Consider the following 14,711-nt stretch of genomic DNA (forward strand, 5'->3'; position numbering starts at 1 on the left):
TGGTTCAAATAGCATTTTCCACATTTGGGTTAATTTTATTTAGTGTCACTGGTAGAAATTTTTTGACACTTAAATCTACTTTGGGCATTGTAGTTTGTTTGGCATGAATGATTATTATTTTTTCTTTTTCTTAAATGTAATTTGTTTAAATCTTGGAGTTCTTTTGTCTAGGAAAGTGAAATGTTCACATTTTGCAACTCTAAAAATAAAACACCAGAGAGACAATGATGCCAAAACAATGGTGTCAATCAGAAAGGTGGGTGAAATCAGTAAGGAATGGAGAGCTAATTACTGAGCGCAATCACCGTTTCTAGGCATTTATTGTTGCAAGCCTGTTAGCTGCTGGAATGAGAAACTAAGTCATGAAATCTTTAAAAAATTCCCCAGTTTTCAAATGAGTTAGGGGAATTGAATAGCACTCTTCACACATAAGAGACAATACAAATGATTATATCATACAATAAAGTGCATCTTTAGGGGGAGGGGAAGGGTCTTGAATTCATCTCATAAGCGAGCAATATTAGGTATGTGTGCCTCAAATATCTATAGCCAGTCAGTAAATGCAGATATTGATGCAAAGTAAATGAAGAAATAGATACAAAGTATTGAGATTCAAAGTACATACACTAGATAGATACAAAGTACATCCATAAGTAGATACAAAGTATCAAGATACAAAGTATATATTTACTCAGTATAAATAGATACAAGGAATTTGCTTTGGAAATGGAGGAAATGTGATGCTTTCTAGTTCTTAGTGTCTCTCTTTTGCTCTTTTGAACTCAGGGCCCCCAGTGCTGTCTCTGAGCTTTTATGCTCAAGGCCAGCTCTTTACCACTTGAGCCACTTTGCCAGTTCCAGCTTTTTGGTAGTTAGAAATAAGCATCTCATGGACTTTCCTGCATAGGCTGGCTTTGAACCTGGATCCTCAGATCTCAGCCTCTTGTGTAGTTAGAATTACAGATGTGAGCTACCAGCACCCAGCTCATAATGAAAGGTTCAGGAAGAAAGCGATTCTCATAGATACATTCTGCCAGATCAGCTCTTGTTGATCATGTGTTATGTTTATTTTAGATTAATTCAGAAACAAGTATTCTTAATTGTCATGGAAGCCATTGAGATCCAATTTACTAATATAATTTCCTGAAAATTTCTACAAAGAGGCACAAGATTGAAAAAAAAAATCTACTCTAGAGACTGCTTTGGCCTCTGACAGTATATAGCTCAGTGGTAGAACAGTTGCCTAGCCTGTTCAAGGCCCTAGGTTCGATCCCAGGACCAAGGATAAAAAGGGAGGGGGAGGAAGAAGGAAGGACAGGAGGGAGGAATGGAAAAAAAGAGAGGGAAGGAAGGAAGGAAGGATGGAAGGAAGGAAATGTTGTTTGTGCAGAACGGATTCTTTTTTCAATGTGGTATGCAGATGTAGTATAAGGAAACTTCATTTCAGTATCCTTGTTGATCTGTCTAGGAAGGATTAGTAGCATTCATTTCAGGAGCATTTGGTTTCTGCTAGATTATCTTCTCCTTCTCTGGGTCCATGTGCTGTTTATTGCATAGGTAAGACACAAAGCATTTCCTAACCTACCTGATCTGCGTGTGATGGATGAACTGCTCCAGGAACACAGCGAGAAGCTTGGGAGGTCATGAAGCTTGAGATGTGAACTGTTCCGCATTTTTAATGTTCGTGTTTTCCAACAGATGTGAATTCTTAAAAAGAAAATGGCCAGACGGAACACTGCGCTTCCTACTCGAGTCACTGAGGAAAGGTAGAATATTTGGAAAATATGCATCTAAGGTATAGTCCTGCCTCCCAGCAACCCCAGAGGGCTCACAGCGGGTGTGGTACCCACGGGAGAGGAAACCTGGTGGCTGCCATATCTACCAAGAAGTGTGTGTGTGTGTGTGTGTGTGTGTGTGTGTGTGTGTGTGTGTGTGTGTGTGTGTGTGTGTGTGTGCTGGGGCTTGAACTCATGGCCTGGGCACTATCCCTGAGCCTTTATGCTTGAGACTAGTGCTCTACCACTCAAGTCACAGTTACACCTCTGGCTTTTTAGTGTTTCATTGGAGATAAAGTCTCATGGACTTTCCTGCCTGGGGCTGGCTTTAAACTGTGATCTGAGATCTCAGCCTCCTGAATAGCTAGGATTACAGGCGTGAGCCACCAGCATCTGGCTAAATGGTCAACTTTCAAAAATGAGATGACTTCAATTATAAGTCTCTAAATCTTCCCTTCCTTGTCCTTCCTTCCTTCCTTCCTTCCTTCCTTCCTTCCTTCCTTCCTTCCTTCCTTCCTTCCTTCCTTCCTTCCTTTTCCTTCCTTCTTTCTTTCTCTCCCTCTTTCTTTCTAATTGTGAGATGATGTGACCATTTAAGACTGAATTTCCAGATGGCCATTCACGGGCCAGGCATCGTTGTAACTCCCTTTAGCTGGGGAATGTCCCTTCCATTTTCCCCAAGTCCCCACCGCTCCCTATGGCTTTGAGCATGGAAGGCTTCGACTGCTCCTGGCCCCTGCCTCATCCCTGTAGGCATTTCTGTTTGTAAACACGCAGCGGGAAGGAAGAGGAGCAGTCAGCTCGATCTTGATAAGACAGCTTCTCCTGGGGAGATATCTCCGTGTGCCCCATTGTGCCAGCCTCTGGTTCATAGAGATCATGGACTCCTGTCAAGTCCATGGGTACAATTATCTGCATATCCTCTCAGGCTCACAAAAAAAGGGCCAGGAACACTGGGATAGATAATTTGTATTTCCTTCTCTGGGAACTGTGTGTGTGTGTGTGTGTGTGTGTGTGTGTGTGTGTGTGTGTGTGTGTTGGGGCTTGAACTCAGGACCTAAATGTTGTCCATTAGCTTTTTTTTCTCAAGGTTGGTGCTCTACCATTTGGGCCACACTCTACTTCCAGCTTTTTGCTGGTTCATTGGAGATAAGAGTCTTATGGACTTTCCTGCCTGGACTGGCTACAGACCATGATCTTCAGATCTCAGCTACCTCTACTTCTGGCTTTTTTTGGGTGGTTACTTGGAGATAAGAATCTTCCAGCCTGCACCTGATGGCTCATGCCTGTAATCCTAGCTACTCAGGAGGCTGAGATCTGAGGATTGCATTTCAAAGCCAGCCTGGGCAGGAAAGTCTGTGAGACTCTTATCTCCAATAAACCACCAGAAAACCGGAAGTGGCGCTGTGGCTCAAGTGGTAGAGTGCTAGCGTTGAGCAAAAGAGCTGAGGGACAGCGCCCAGGCCCTGAGTTCAAGCTCTAGAACTGGCAAGAAAAAGAAAAAAAAGAATCTTCCAGACTTTTTTTTTTGCCTGCGCTGGTTTTGAACCATGATCCTCAGATCTCAGTCTCCTGAGTGGCTAGGATTCTAGGTGTGAGCCACAGTGCCCGCTCTCTGGGGAAAGTCTTCATTCTGGCTTGACCTGTGGCTTTTTTTCCCACAATGACCAGCCCTGTCCCTGTGTCCCCATGCAGGCGCGTGAGGACCATGCCGAGACACAGCCAGTCCCTCTCCATGGCTCCCTACCCGTCGGTGAGCCTGGTGGAGCAGCTGGAGGACCGGATCCTCTGCCACGAGAAGACCACGGCCGCCCTGGTGGAGCACGCCTTCCGGATTAAAGATGACATCGTCAGCAGCCTGCAGAAAATGCAGAACAAAGGTGGCGGCGACCGGCTGGCCAGACTCTTCCTGGAGGAGCACATCAGAAACATAACCGCCATCGTGAAGCAGCTGAACCGGGATATCGAGGTAAGGTGGTGCAAGTCACCAGACGGCGGTGAGCCCCCAAAAGTCTATGTCCAAGTCCCCTCACCATCTGATTCGTATGTGCCAGGCTTGAACTCAGGGCCTGGGTGCTGTCCCTTACTTTTTATTTTTGCTCAAGGCTAATAATGCTCTTCCAGCCTTTTATCATTGGAGATTAGAGTCTCATAGATTTTTCTGTCCAGGTTGGTTTTGAACCTTGATCCTCAGATCTCAGCCTCCTGAGTAGTTGGGATTATAGGAGTGAGCCACCATGTCTGGCTTTTTTTCCCCCCAGTCCAGGGCTTGAACTCAGGATCTGGGTATTGTCCCTGAGCTTCTTTTGCTCAAGGCTAGCACTCTACCACTTGAGCCACAACACCACTTCTGTTTATGTTCTACTGAGGAATCGAACCCAGGGCTTCATGCCTGGTAGGCTAGCACTCTACCACTAAGCCACATTCCCAGCCTCCATGACTTGCTTTATCTGATCTTTTTTTTTAAATTTTTGTTTTTTCTCCATCATGGGGTTTGAACTCTGGGCCTGGCTGCTGTCCCTCAACTCTTCAGCTCAAGGCAAGCACTCTACCACTTGAGCCACAGCACCACTTCTAGTTTTCTGATGGTTAACTGGAGATCAGAGTCTCATGGACTTTCTTGCCAGGGCTGGCTGTGAACCATGATCCTCAGATCTCAGCCTCCTGAGTAGTTAGGATTACAGGTGTGAGTCACCAGCGGCCAGCAACTTTATCTGATCTTAATGATCACCAAGGAAATGACTTTACTCTGGCAATGGAGAACAGTTCCTGTCCATTATATTTATGGATATTCCACATTTCCCCTGCTGATTAGGAGAGAGAGCTGGGCGCCGGTAGCTCATGCCTGTAATCCTAGCTACTCAAGAGGCTGAGATCTGAGGATCATGGTTCAGAGCCAGCCTGGGCAGGAAACTCTGTGAGACTCGTATCTCCAATAAACCACTAGAAAACTGGAAGTGGCGCTGTGGCTCAAGTGGCAGGGCACTCGCCTTGTGCTGAAGAGCACAGGGACAGTGCCCAGGCCCAGAGTTCAAGCCCCATGACCAATCAAAAAAAAAAAAAGTAGATGAGAAAGTTTAATAGCTGTCCTCATGCCTTGAAGACAGCCATTAAATGAATTACTAGGTTGGGGCTGGGAAGGTGGCTCAGTGGTAGAGCGCTTGCCTTGCATGCCTGAGGCCCTGGGTTTGATTCCTCAGCACCACATAAGCAAAAAGAAAAAAGCTGGAAGTGGCGCTGTGGCTCAAGTGGTAGAGCGCTAGCCTTGAGCTGAAGAGCTGAGGGACAGCGCTCAGGCCCAGAGTTCAGGCCCCACGACCGGACCCCCCCAAAAAAATAAATAAATAAAAATAAATGAATTACTAGGTCAGCTTTCACTGCTCTGAATGAGAAGTTTCTAGCCATAATTACTAGATACAATTATTAGATATTTTACAGTTTTGTTTCCAAATCACTTAGGTGTTGGACCTGCACCTCAGGTTCCTTTTCCTTGGTTTGTGCAGTGGTGCAGCACCTCTTTAGCATGAGTAAGGACAGGGGTTCAATTCCAGCCTTAGAAGGGGGAAGAGAAGGAAAAGGAAGGGGAGGGAAAGGAAGGGAAGGAAAGGCCCAAACCGTCTTTACATTTGTAGTTTACTGTGACTTTTTTTGGAGCAATATATATTTGCTTGTTTGTTTAGAAATTTAATTTAGACAAGTGGTAGAGCGCTTGCCTTGAGCTGAAGAGCTGAGGGACAGCACCCAGGCCCAGAGTTCAAGTCCCACGACCGACCAAAAAAAACAAAACAAAACAAAACAAAGAAATTTAATTTAGAGCTAGGTACTGGTGGCTCACACCTGTAATCCTAGCTACTCAGGAGGCTGAGATCTGAGGATCAAGGTGCAAGGCCAGCCCAGACAGGAAAGTCCATGTACTTATGTTTTAAATTAACCACCAAAAAGCCAGAAATGGAGATGTGGTTCAAGTGGTAAGATTCTCCAGTGTTGAGCTCAGGGACAGCAGCACCCAGGCCTTAAGTTCAAGCCCCAGTGCTGGCACCAAAAATAAGAAGACGGAAACAGACAGATGGCGGCAGGCAGCCAATGAGAACACATATCCATTGGATCATGTCTTCAGTGATTTCATAAGCGAAATGTCCCAGGTTCCCCAAATGCCAAAGACACAGCAAGAGCCCCCAAGGCTCCGGGGGGAGTCCAAAGTACTTCTCCAAGTCTGCAGATCTGCATGCAAAGGGGCCATCCCCAACCACCACCAACTGCTTGCCAGGGCTGATCTTTTTGGGAGTAGTAATGACTTTAACCAGACACTGTGGATAATCCATAATTCATCATTGCCTGGATGACAGCTCTTCTAAATTTATAATGATGATGCTTTATGGAAAGTTTCTGAAGACTAAATAATTAATGATACATTCTACATCAAAAGGCAACTTCTAGCTGGGCTCCAGTGGCTCACACCTGTAATCCAAGCTACTCAGGAGGCTGAGATCTGAGGATCAGAGTTTGAAGCCAGGAAATCCTATGAGACTTTTAGCTCCACTGAGCCACCAAAAAGCCAGAAGTGGAGCTGTGGATCAAGTGGTAGAGCACCAGCCTTGAGCAAAAAAAGCTCAGGGACAGCACCTAAGCCCTGAATTCAAACACCAAATTGACACACAGCTGGGAGCCAGTGGTTCACGCCTGTAATCCTAGCTACTCAGGAGGCTAAGATCTGAGGATCATAGTTCAAAGGCTTTGAACTCAAGTCTGTGGTGACTTATCTCCAACTTACCACCAAAAACCCAGAAGTAGGGTTGTAGCTCAAGTGGTAGAGTGCCAGCCTTGAGCAAAAGAAGCTCAGGAACAACACAGTGGCCAGGCCCCGAGTTCAAGCCTCAGGTCTAGAAAACAATAACAATAACAACAACAACAAAACTTAACACACATACACACAAGGTAAACATTCAAATATCCAAAGTAAGCACTTTTTGCCCCAATTAGATTTTACTCAGTTTTCTCTCTCTACAATAGAAACCATCTTTTCAGCTCCAAAATTTGCATACTCTAAAAATACAAGTAAATGCAAAACAGTGCTGTCTGGACCAGCAAGAATAATCATTACATAAAATGCGTTTCGGATGTGGGAAAACCAACAAATCTGCAATTTAAAACTCACTGCATTGTAAACTGTTCAAAAAGTGTCTTTAAAAGGACTGGGGATTTGGCTCAAGTGGTAGAGCATTTGTCTAGCAAGCATGAGGTCCTGGGTTCAATCCCTAGTACTAAAAGCCAAAGAGAAAGCACCTTAAAGAAGTATGCTTGCTAGTCTGGGAATGTAGCTAAGTGGCAGAGCACTTGCCTAGCATGCACAAGTCCATGGGTTCAAACCCCCAGCACTGAAGAAAAGAAAGAAAGCCTGTGTGCCAGAGAGAGAGGGTGGAAGGGAGGGGGAGCAGGCAAAATCACAAAATGATTGATAACTCTGGATTCCTAAGAATCCAATCACCCTAAGTATGAAAGTAGTTTGAGTGAAACTAAGAACTCAGGCTAAAATCACCTAGCTTCACATCACCTAGAATGGCCAGCAGGGGCAAAAGTAGAGAATGGTTGCATAGCCCTGCCTCTCACATTGGTTATCTACGCTCAGGCTTCTGACAGAGCTCTCAAGAAGCAAAGTAGAGAAGGGAAAGTAAATGCAGTGGGGGCTGGGAATGTGGCTTAGTGGTAGCGTGTTTGCCTAGCATGTATGAAGCCCTGGGTTTGATTTTTCAGTACTACATACACAGAAAAAGCCAGAAGTGGCGCCATGGCTCAAGGGGTAGCATAGTAGCCTTGAGCAAAAGAAGTGCAGAGACAGTGTCCAGGCCCTGAGTTCAAGGACTGGCAAAAAAAGAAAGACAGGAAAAGAAAAGAGAAGGAAGGAAGGAAAGAAGGAAGGAAGGAAGGAAAGAAGGAAGGACGGACGGATGGACATTTAAGGAGCTTAATATCTCACTGTTTAATCTCAGCATTGTCACTAACAGGTCTTGAACCTTCAGGCTACTCCCTTGGCCCTCTCTGAAAGGGATGTGTTTTGAAGTGGGTCTTGCTTTGTAGCCCCGGCTGGCCTCAAATTCCTAATCCTCTTGTCTCAGTCTCTTCAATGCTGGGCTTACAGGTGTATACCACCATGCCCTTCCTCTGAGAGTCTTTTAGGCCTTTATTGCTACTTGCATATCTATAAAGGTGCTCATTCTAATATGGGGCTTTATTTACTTAAACATTTGCCATGGTTCAAAAGATGGTATTCACCCCAAATCCATGCTCAGACTGGATCCCCACAGAGGGACCCATCAGTGGGGAAGTTGAAGGGGGAGGGAGATGATGGAGTCAGGAACTCGGCACCCACATGAGGTCAGGATGTTCAAACTGACTGTGGAGTTGGGAACTGGTGGCTCGTCACCCTAGCTACTCAGGAGGCTGAGATCTGAGGATCTGGGTTCAAAGCCAGGCTGGGTAGAAAAGTCTGTCAGATTCTTTTTATTTATTTAGTTTTTGGGTCAGTCATGGGGCTTGAACTCTGGGCCTAGGCACTGTCCCTGAGCTCTTCAGTCCAAGCCTAGCACTCTATCACTTAAGCCACAGCAGCACTTCCGGCTTTCTGGTAGTTAATTGGGGATAAGAGTCTCACAGATTTTCCTGCCCAGGCTGGCTTTGAACCATGATCCTCAGACGTCAGCCTCCTGCGTAGCTAGGATTACAGGAGTCACCGGCTCCTGGCTTGAGATTCTTATCTCCAATAAACCACCAGGAAATGCAGAAATAGAGCTGTGGTTCAAGTGGTAGAACACCAGCTTTGAGCAAAAAAAAGTGCACAGGCCCTGAGTTCAAGCCTCAGAACCAACACACACACACACACACACACACACACACACACACACACACACACACAGAGTCCTTGCATTCATCCAGCTTGCAGACTGACTTATAGTTACTGATCCTGTTAACTGCAAAGTTGTTGGGGGAAGGAAGCAGGGAGGCCTGGGCCATGGCCTAGTGGCAGAGCGCGGGGCTGGCATGCTCAAGTACCCGGGTTCCATCCCGGGCTCCTCAGAAAAACGAAAGAGGAATGGATGCAGCATCACGAATTGGGGCTCTAGTGAAATTTAGGGAACTGTTAGAGTCAGGGGAGGAAGTGGGTGGATTTGGGGGTGTGGAGGAAAGGATGACTGGACTTCCTGTGTGTTGGAGGGCCACACTTCTATTTGGGGACTCGGCTCTGCAAATTCCCAGGTGGGAATAAATGCCATCCATAAGGCTGGAGCTTCGGGGAACTTCCAGCTCCCATGTGGAACTGGGGAGCAGGAGAGGGCCTCTACTCTATGAGGATCTGCACCCTGCAGGTGGACCTTCCGGTGGCCATATTGGAATTATCTCATTCCCCAATCCAGGAAGAACTGGAGAAGAAACAGAGCTCCTTCGTTCTCTGTTTCTGGATGATGACATCCTGTCTGGTGGCTTGGGGGTGGGGGGAGAGGGAGGGGGGAAGGGGGAAGGGGGGGAGGACCCAGAGGTGAGACTCTCACCATGATGGCTGTCATGTGGTCTTCTTTTTAAGCCAGGTATGATGGCTCACGCCTATAATCTTAGCTCCTTAGGAGACTGAGATCTGAGGATCATAGTTCAAAAACCAACCCAGGGCAGAAAAGTCTATGAGACTCTTATCTCTCATGTACCACCAAAATGCCTGAAGTGGAGTTGTGGATCAAGTGGTAGAGCACCAGCCTTAAGCACAAAAGCTTAGGAACAGTGCACAGGCGCTGAGTTCAAGCCCCAGACTGATGTCTGTTTTTCAAGATGGCGGCCTCTTCTCTGTGCATGGGTGTGGGTTGTGCACTTATCTACCTGTAGTTTTCTTCTGCTGCAAATCAGTTTCCTACCAAGGGCTCTGCAGAGTAGGCAGGCAAAATACAGCTTCTACTACTGGCAATAATGGAGACTTAACAAGCTACTTATGGACATACTAATTATCAAGTGAGTGTGTGAGGATGATGGATTATTGTCCAATGACAAATTCAGGCACAGTCCTGACTTTATACAAGGATTGCTTTTCTAATGCTTCATTTTAGAGTTACCTGAAATTTGAAGCTCTGTTTTTTATGTCTTTTTCACTCTTGTGACTACTCTTTGAAGCCAGATTTAGTGCTTTTTGTTTTGTGATTGCATTTAATTTCTGTATGGTTCAGAGCATCTCTAATACAATATCTTGTTTTTCTGCATAAGAATTCTAAAAATCAAATGGGATTTTCTTGTTTCTAAGCATTAAAAAAACCATTCTTTTTTCCCCTGGTTATAAAAGAAATGTATGTTCTTTGTGGGAAATGCAAAAATGAGGAATCCAGCATAATTTCCCTCCAGAGAAAAGCAAAATGGGAACATTCTAGTACTTTGAAGGGTTCTTAATCACACAGTAGCTTTATTTCATGCCCTTTATGCTTAATAGGAAACTATGTATTCTTCCTTGGTGTGTGTGTGTGTGTGTGTGTGTGTGTGTGTGTATCCCGGGGCTTGAACTCAGGGCCTGGGTGCTGTCTCTTGAGCTTTTTCTTGCTCAAGGCTGGTGCTTTGCCACTTGAGCCATAGCTCCACTTGTGGCTTTTGGTAGTTTAGTAGAGATAAGTGTTTCATAGAGGGCCGGGAATGTGGCATAGTGGTAAGAGTGCTTGCCTAGCATGAATGAAGCCCTGGGTTTGATTCCTCAGTACCACATAAACAGAAAAGGCTGGAAATGTTGCTGTGGCTCAAGGGATAGAGTGCTAGCCTTGAGCAAAGAGTAGCTCAGGGACAGTGCTCAGGCCCAAGAGCTCAAGCCAAGACTGGCAAAATAAAAAGGGAGTCTCAGGGACTTTCCTACCTAGCTAGGAGGACAGACATGAGCCACCAGCATGGAGCTGAGGGCCTCTGTTTTAATGTCATATTATGGACAAATGTTCAAAGAGTTCCACAGAGAATGAATTAGTGTTGCCTGCTATAAACTGTAACTCATAAGTGTCACTTGCTATTAAGGGAGAGAGCTCGCTCACCAAGGCTGTCTAGCCAGTGGGAGAGTGCCAGAGAATTAGTCAGATCTGAAGTTCCCTTGCAGAAATGCGTTCAGATGACTAATGTTTTGTCATTCAGAGGTGATTGTAGCTCGTTTTTCATTCTTACTCCTTAAGCAAGTTCATTCAGAAAAAGTTGGGCATTGGAAATCCCCAAGTACTTGAAGCCTGGAAGAATTGAGGTTTGAGGCTAGCCCAGGCAAAAAATGTTATTGAGACGCCTCCTATCTCAGTTAATAAGCTGGCGCAGTGTCATACATCTGTGATCCTAGCTGTGGGAGGTTTGAGTAAGGAGGATGAAGGTCAGAGGCCAGCCAACACTGGGCAAAAAGAGCCATGCTATCTGGGAAAAAAAAAAAAAGTAGCTGGGTATGGAGGGTTCATGCCTGTAATCCTTGTAAAAGGCGAAAGATTTCTACGATCTGAAGAGAAACCTGAGTATGCTTGTAATCCTAGTTATTCAAGGGGCTGAGATCTGATGATCAAGATCTGAAGCCAACCTAGGCAGACAAATCTGAGAGCCTCTTATCTCCAATTCACTAGCAAAAAGCTAGACATGGAGGCATGGCTTAAGTGGTAGAGTGACAGCCTTGAACAAAAAACACTATGCAAGGGGAGACTGAGTTCAAGCCCAGCACACACACACACACACACCCCTCACTCACACAACAAGTTAAAAAAGCACTGACAGATATACATAGCTCAAGCAATACAACCCCTGCTCAGCAAGTCCAAAGTTCTGAGCTCAAACTCCAGGACCATCAACACAAAAGTAAAAGCTTAAAAGAATAAGAAAGAATAGGTGTAGAATTCCAATTTTTTTTTTCAGGCTAGTCCAGGGACTTGAACTCAGGGCCTGGGTACTGTCTCTTAGCTTTTTCACTCAAGGCTGGTGCTCTACCACTTGAGCCACACCTGAGTGAGACATGTTTTATTGTCGTGATCACTCTGTCCACAGTGGTCCCTATCAGAGCAGTTATCTTCATGATTTCTCCTTTTCACTATGAAGTTTGCAAAATCTGAAAAATATACATAAGTGCACTTTTTGTTTGTTTTTGCCAGTTTTGGGGCTTGAACTCAGGGCCTAGGCACTGTCCCTGAGCTGCTTTTGCTCAAAGCTAGCACTCTACCACTTGAGCCACAGTGTCACTTCTGGCTTTTTCTGTGTATGTGGTACTGAGGAATGGAACCCAGGGCTTCATGCATGTGAGGCAAGCACTCTACCACTGAGCCACCTTCCCAGCCTAAATACACTTTTTAATTTTTAAGATGTGTGTGGCCATTGTGGGGCTTGAACTCAGGGCCTAGGTGCTGTTCCTGAGCTTTTGTGCTCAAGCCTGACACTCTACCACTTGAGCCCCAGCTCTACTTTCAGCATTTTTTTGTTTTTTGTTTTTTTTGGTGGTTAAGTGGAGTTAAGCATCTCATGGATTTTCCTGCCTGCGGTTAGCTTTGAAGTGTGATCTTCAAATCTCAGTTTCTTCAGTAGCTAGGATTGCAGACGTGAGCCACTGGTACCTGGCTGTAAGTGTACTTTTTGTGAATGTATAAGCAACTCCCCCCCCCCAAAAAAAAATAACCAAAAGAAAATCATAAGTCATTAAGAACAGGAACACAAAACCATTTGATGTCCGCAAAATTACATCACCTTGAATTGGCTTCCTTGTTTGTTTGGGGAAGCATTACCAACCATGATTCCTAGAAATGCAGTCACAGGCAGATAAGCAGAACATGCTCAGATAACCTCCTGCATGGGCTGGAGGTCGACAAGATGGCGGGCTAGTCACCATGTCACTCCCGAATAAATGGTACAAGTTTTCACGTGCTAGCCGTCAGGGGCCCTAGGAGGGAGATTAATCTCCAATGAACCACCAGAAAACCAGATGTGGTGCTGTGGCTTAAAGTGGTAGAGAGCTAGCCTTAAGCAGAAAAGCTCAGGGATAGCACCCAAGCCCCAAGTTCAAGCCCCATGACTGACAAAAAATAATCTAGCTACTCAGGAGGCGGAGACCTGGCAGTTCACAGCCACCCAAATCACCTAGAGGAAAGCTAGGCATTCATTTGGTTCAACCATTCAGCCTGAACCCTGGCCCAGGTTATAAATTCTTTTTCCCAAAGTGGAAAAAAAAAAAAGAAGCTTTTGTGCCAATGCTGGTGGCTCACCCCTGTAATCCTAGCTACTCAGGAGGCTGAGATCTGAGGACCATGGTTCAAAGCCTAGGGGTGAAAGTCAGTGAAACTCTTGAGCAAAAAAGCTAAGGAAGGGCTGGGAAGGTGGCTCAGTGGTAGAGTGCTTGCCTCGCATGCATGAGGCCCTAGGTTCGGTTCCTCAGCACCACATAAGCAGAAAAAGCCAGAAGTGGTGCTGTGGCTCAAGTGGTGGAGTTCTAGCCTTGAGCTGAAGAGCTGAGGAACAGCGCACAGGCCCAGAGTTCAAGCCCCATGGCTGACCAAAAAAAAAAAAAGCTACGGGACAGCACTTGGGCCCTGAGTTCAAGCCCCAGGATGAGCGCGCGCACACCATGCTTCTGTGGTTGTCTATGAATGCACAAAACAACCCCCTGTGTGGTTTTGCTGTCGCCCAGGTCCTCCAGGAACAGATCCGTGCCAGGGACAATATTAGCTATGGAACGAATTCTGCCTTAAAGACCCTGGAGCTGCGCCAGCTGTCGGGGTTGGGAGATCTCCGAGGAAGAGTGGCACGGTAGGGCTCGGTGTCGGGCGCTTCTGCTTATTAAGATGTTTCTCATGTTGGTACAAACCAGTCATCCTAGCACTGGGGGAACTAAGGCAGGAGGATCTCAAGTTCAATGCCAGCCTTGGGCTATAGAGAAGAACCTTGTCTTGAAAAACCTAAACGGCGACAACAACAATGAACAGCACTTTTGTTTCCTATAAACAACATTTTAGTGGGGAATACAATAATGACCCCTTAATCATGCACCCTACAGTCTTTCATTTTTTCTTTTTTTTTTGGGAGGGGGTAGTAAAATTTGAACTCAAGGCCTTGTACTTGCTCAGATTTTTGGTCACAGCTGGTACTCTACCCCCTGAGTCATGCCTCTAGCCGAGCTTTTTGCTGATTATTTGAAAATGGACTCTTAAAGGCTTTTCTATGCAGGCTGGCTGTGAACTGCCAGGTCTCAGCCTCCTGAGTAGCTAGATTACAGGTGTTTTTTGTCAGTCATGGGGCTTGGGTGCTATCCCTGAGCTTTTCTGTTCAAGGCTAGCTCTCCACCACTTTGAGCCACAGCACCACATCTGGTTTTCTGGTGGTTCATTGGAGATAAGAGTCTCACAGACTAAAAAGGTGGAAATGGAGCTATGGCTCAAGTGGTAGAGCACCAGCCTTGAGCAAAAAAGTTACAAGGACAGAGCCAATTAACCTCCATTGCTGGTTAGTCAGAGATAAGAGTCTTACAGACTTTCCTGCCCAGGCTGACTTCAAACCAAGATCCTCAGATCTCAGCCCCCCAGAGTAGCTAGGATGACAGGCGTGAGCCTGCAGCAGCTAGCTCCCAACTTCTTTTTGCTCTATCCATTCTCATTTCACCCATAAAGGTTGGTAGTAGAGTCTGACTTGGTGGTGGTTCTGCCACGATTTCTTGGGTTTCTGGAGCTGGCTCTGTCTTTGCTGGAGGAAAATGAGAGAAAGCTCCCTCCACTAGTGTGCCATTTAGTAAGGTGATCGTATTTTACTGAATCAAACAATACAGAGTTGGACTTAAAAAATATTTATTTTGGGTGCTAATGGAGCTTGAACTTAGGGTTTCTTCACAAACCACTTCCTGCACAAGGACAGTCCAGAGTTAATGATCTATGCCACGTATGGGCCTCTCCTGCCCCCTGCTGTTCCTCTGTGGCAGGTGCAGCCACA

The 14,711-nt window shown here is 45.8% G+C and overlaps 1 protein-coding gene across 1 annotated transcript in view; it reads left to right on the forward strand.

The window, feature by feature from the left end:
• Fam81a (family with sequence similarity 81 member A) overlaps nucleotides 1–14,711 on the forward strand; it is a 36,920-nt gene that overhangs the window by 15,938 nt on the left and 6,271 nt on the right. Inside the window, exons 2-4 of the mRNA XM_042687768.1 lie at nucleotides 1,699–1,795; nucleotides 3,471–3,744; nucleotides 13,420–13,538. Of these exons, the coding sequence (XP_042543702.1) occupies nucleotides 1,785–1,795; nucleotides 3,471–3,744; nucleotides 13,420–13,538 (404 nt within the window). The 5' untranslated portion in view covers nucleotides 1,699–1,784. The remainder of the gene's footprint in view (nucleotides 1–1,698; nucleotides 1,796–3,470; nucleotides 3,745–13,419; nucleotides 13,539–14,711) is intronic.

This window comes from Dipodomys spectabilis, unplaced genomic scaffold, assembly GCF_019054845.1.
Source record: "Dipodomys spectabilis isolate Male_0828 unplaced genomic scaffold, ASM1905484v1 ptg000108l, whole genome shotgun sequence".
Classification (NCBI taxonomy): Eukaryota; Metazoa; Chordata; class Mammalia; order Rodentia; family Heteromyidae; genus Dipodomys; species Dipodomys spectabilis.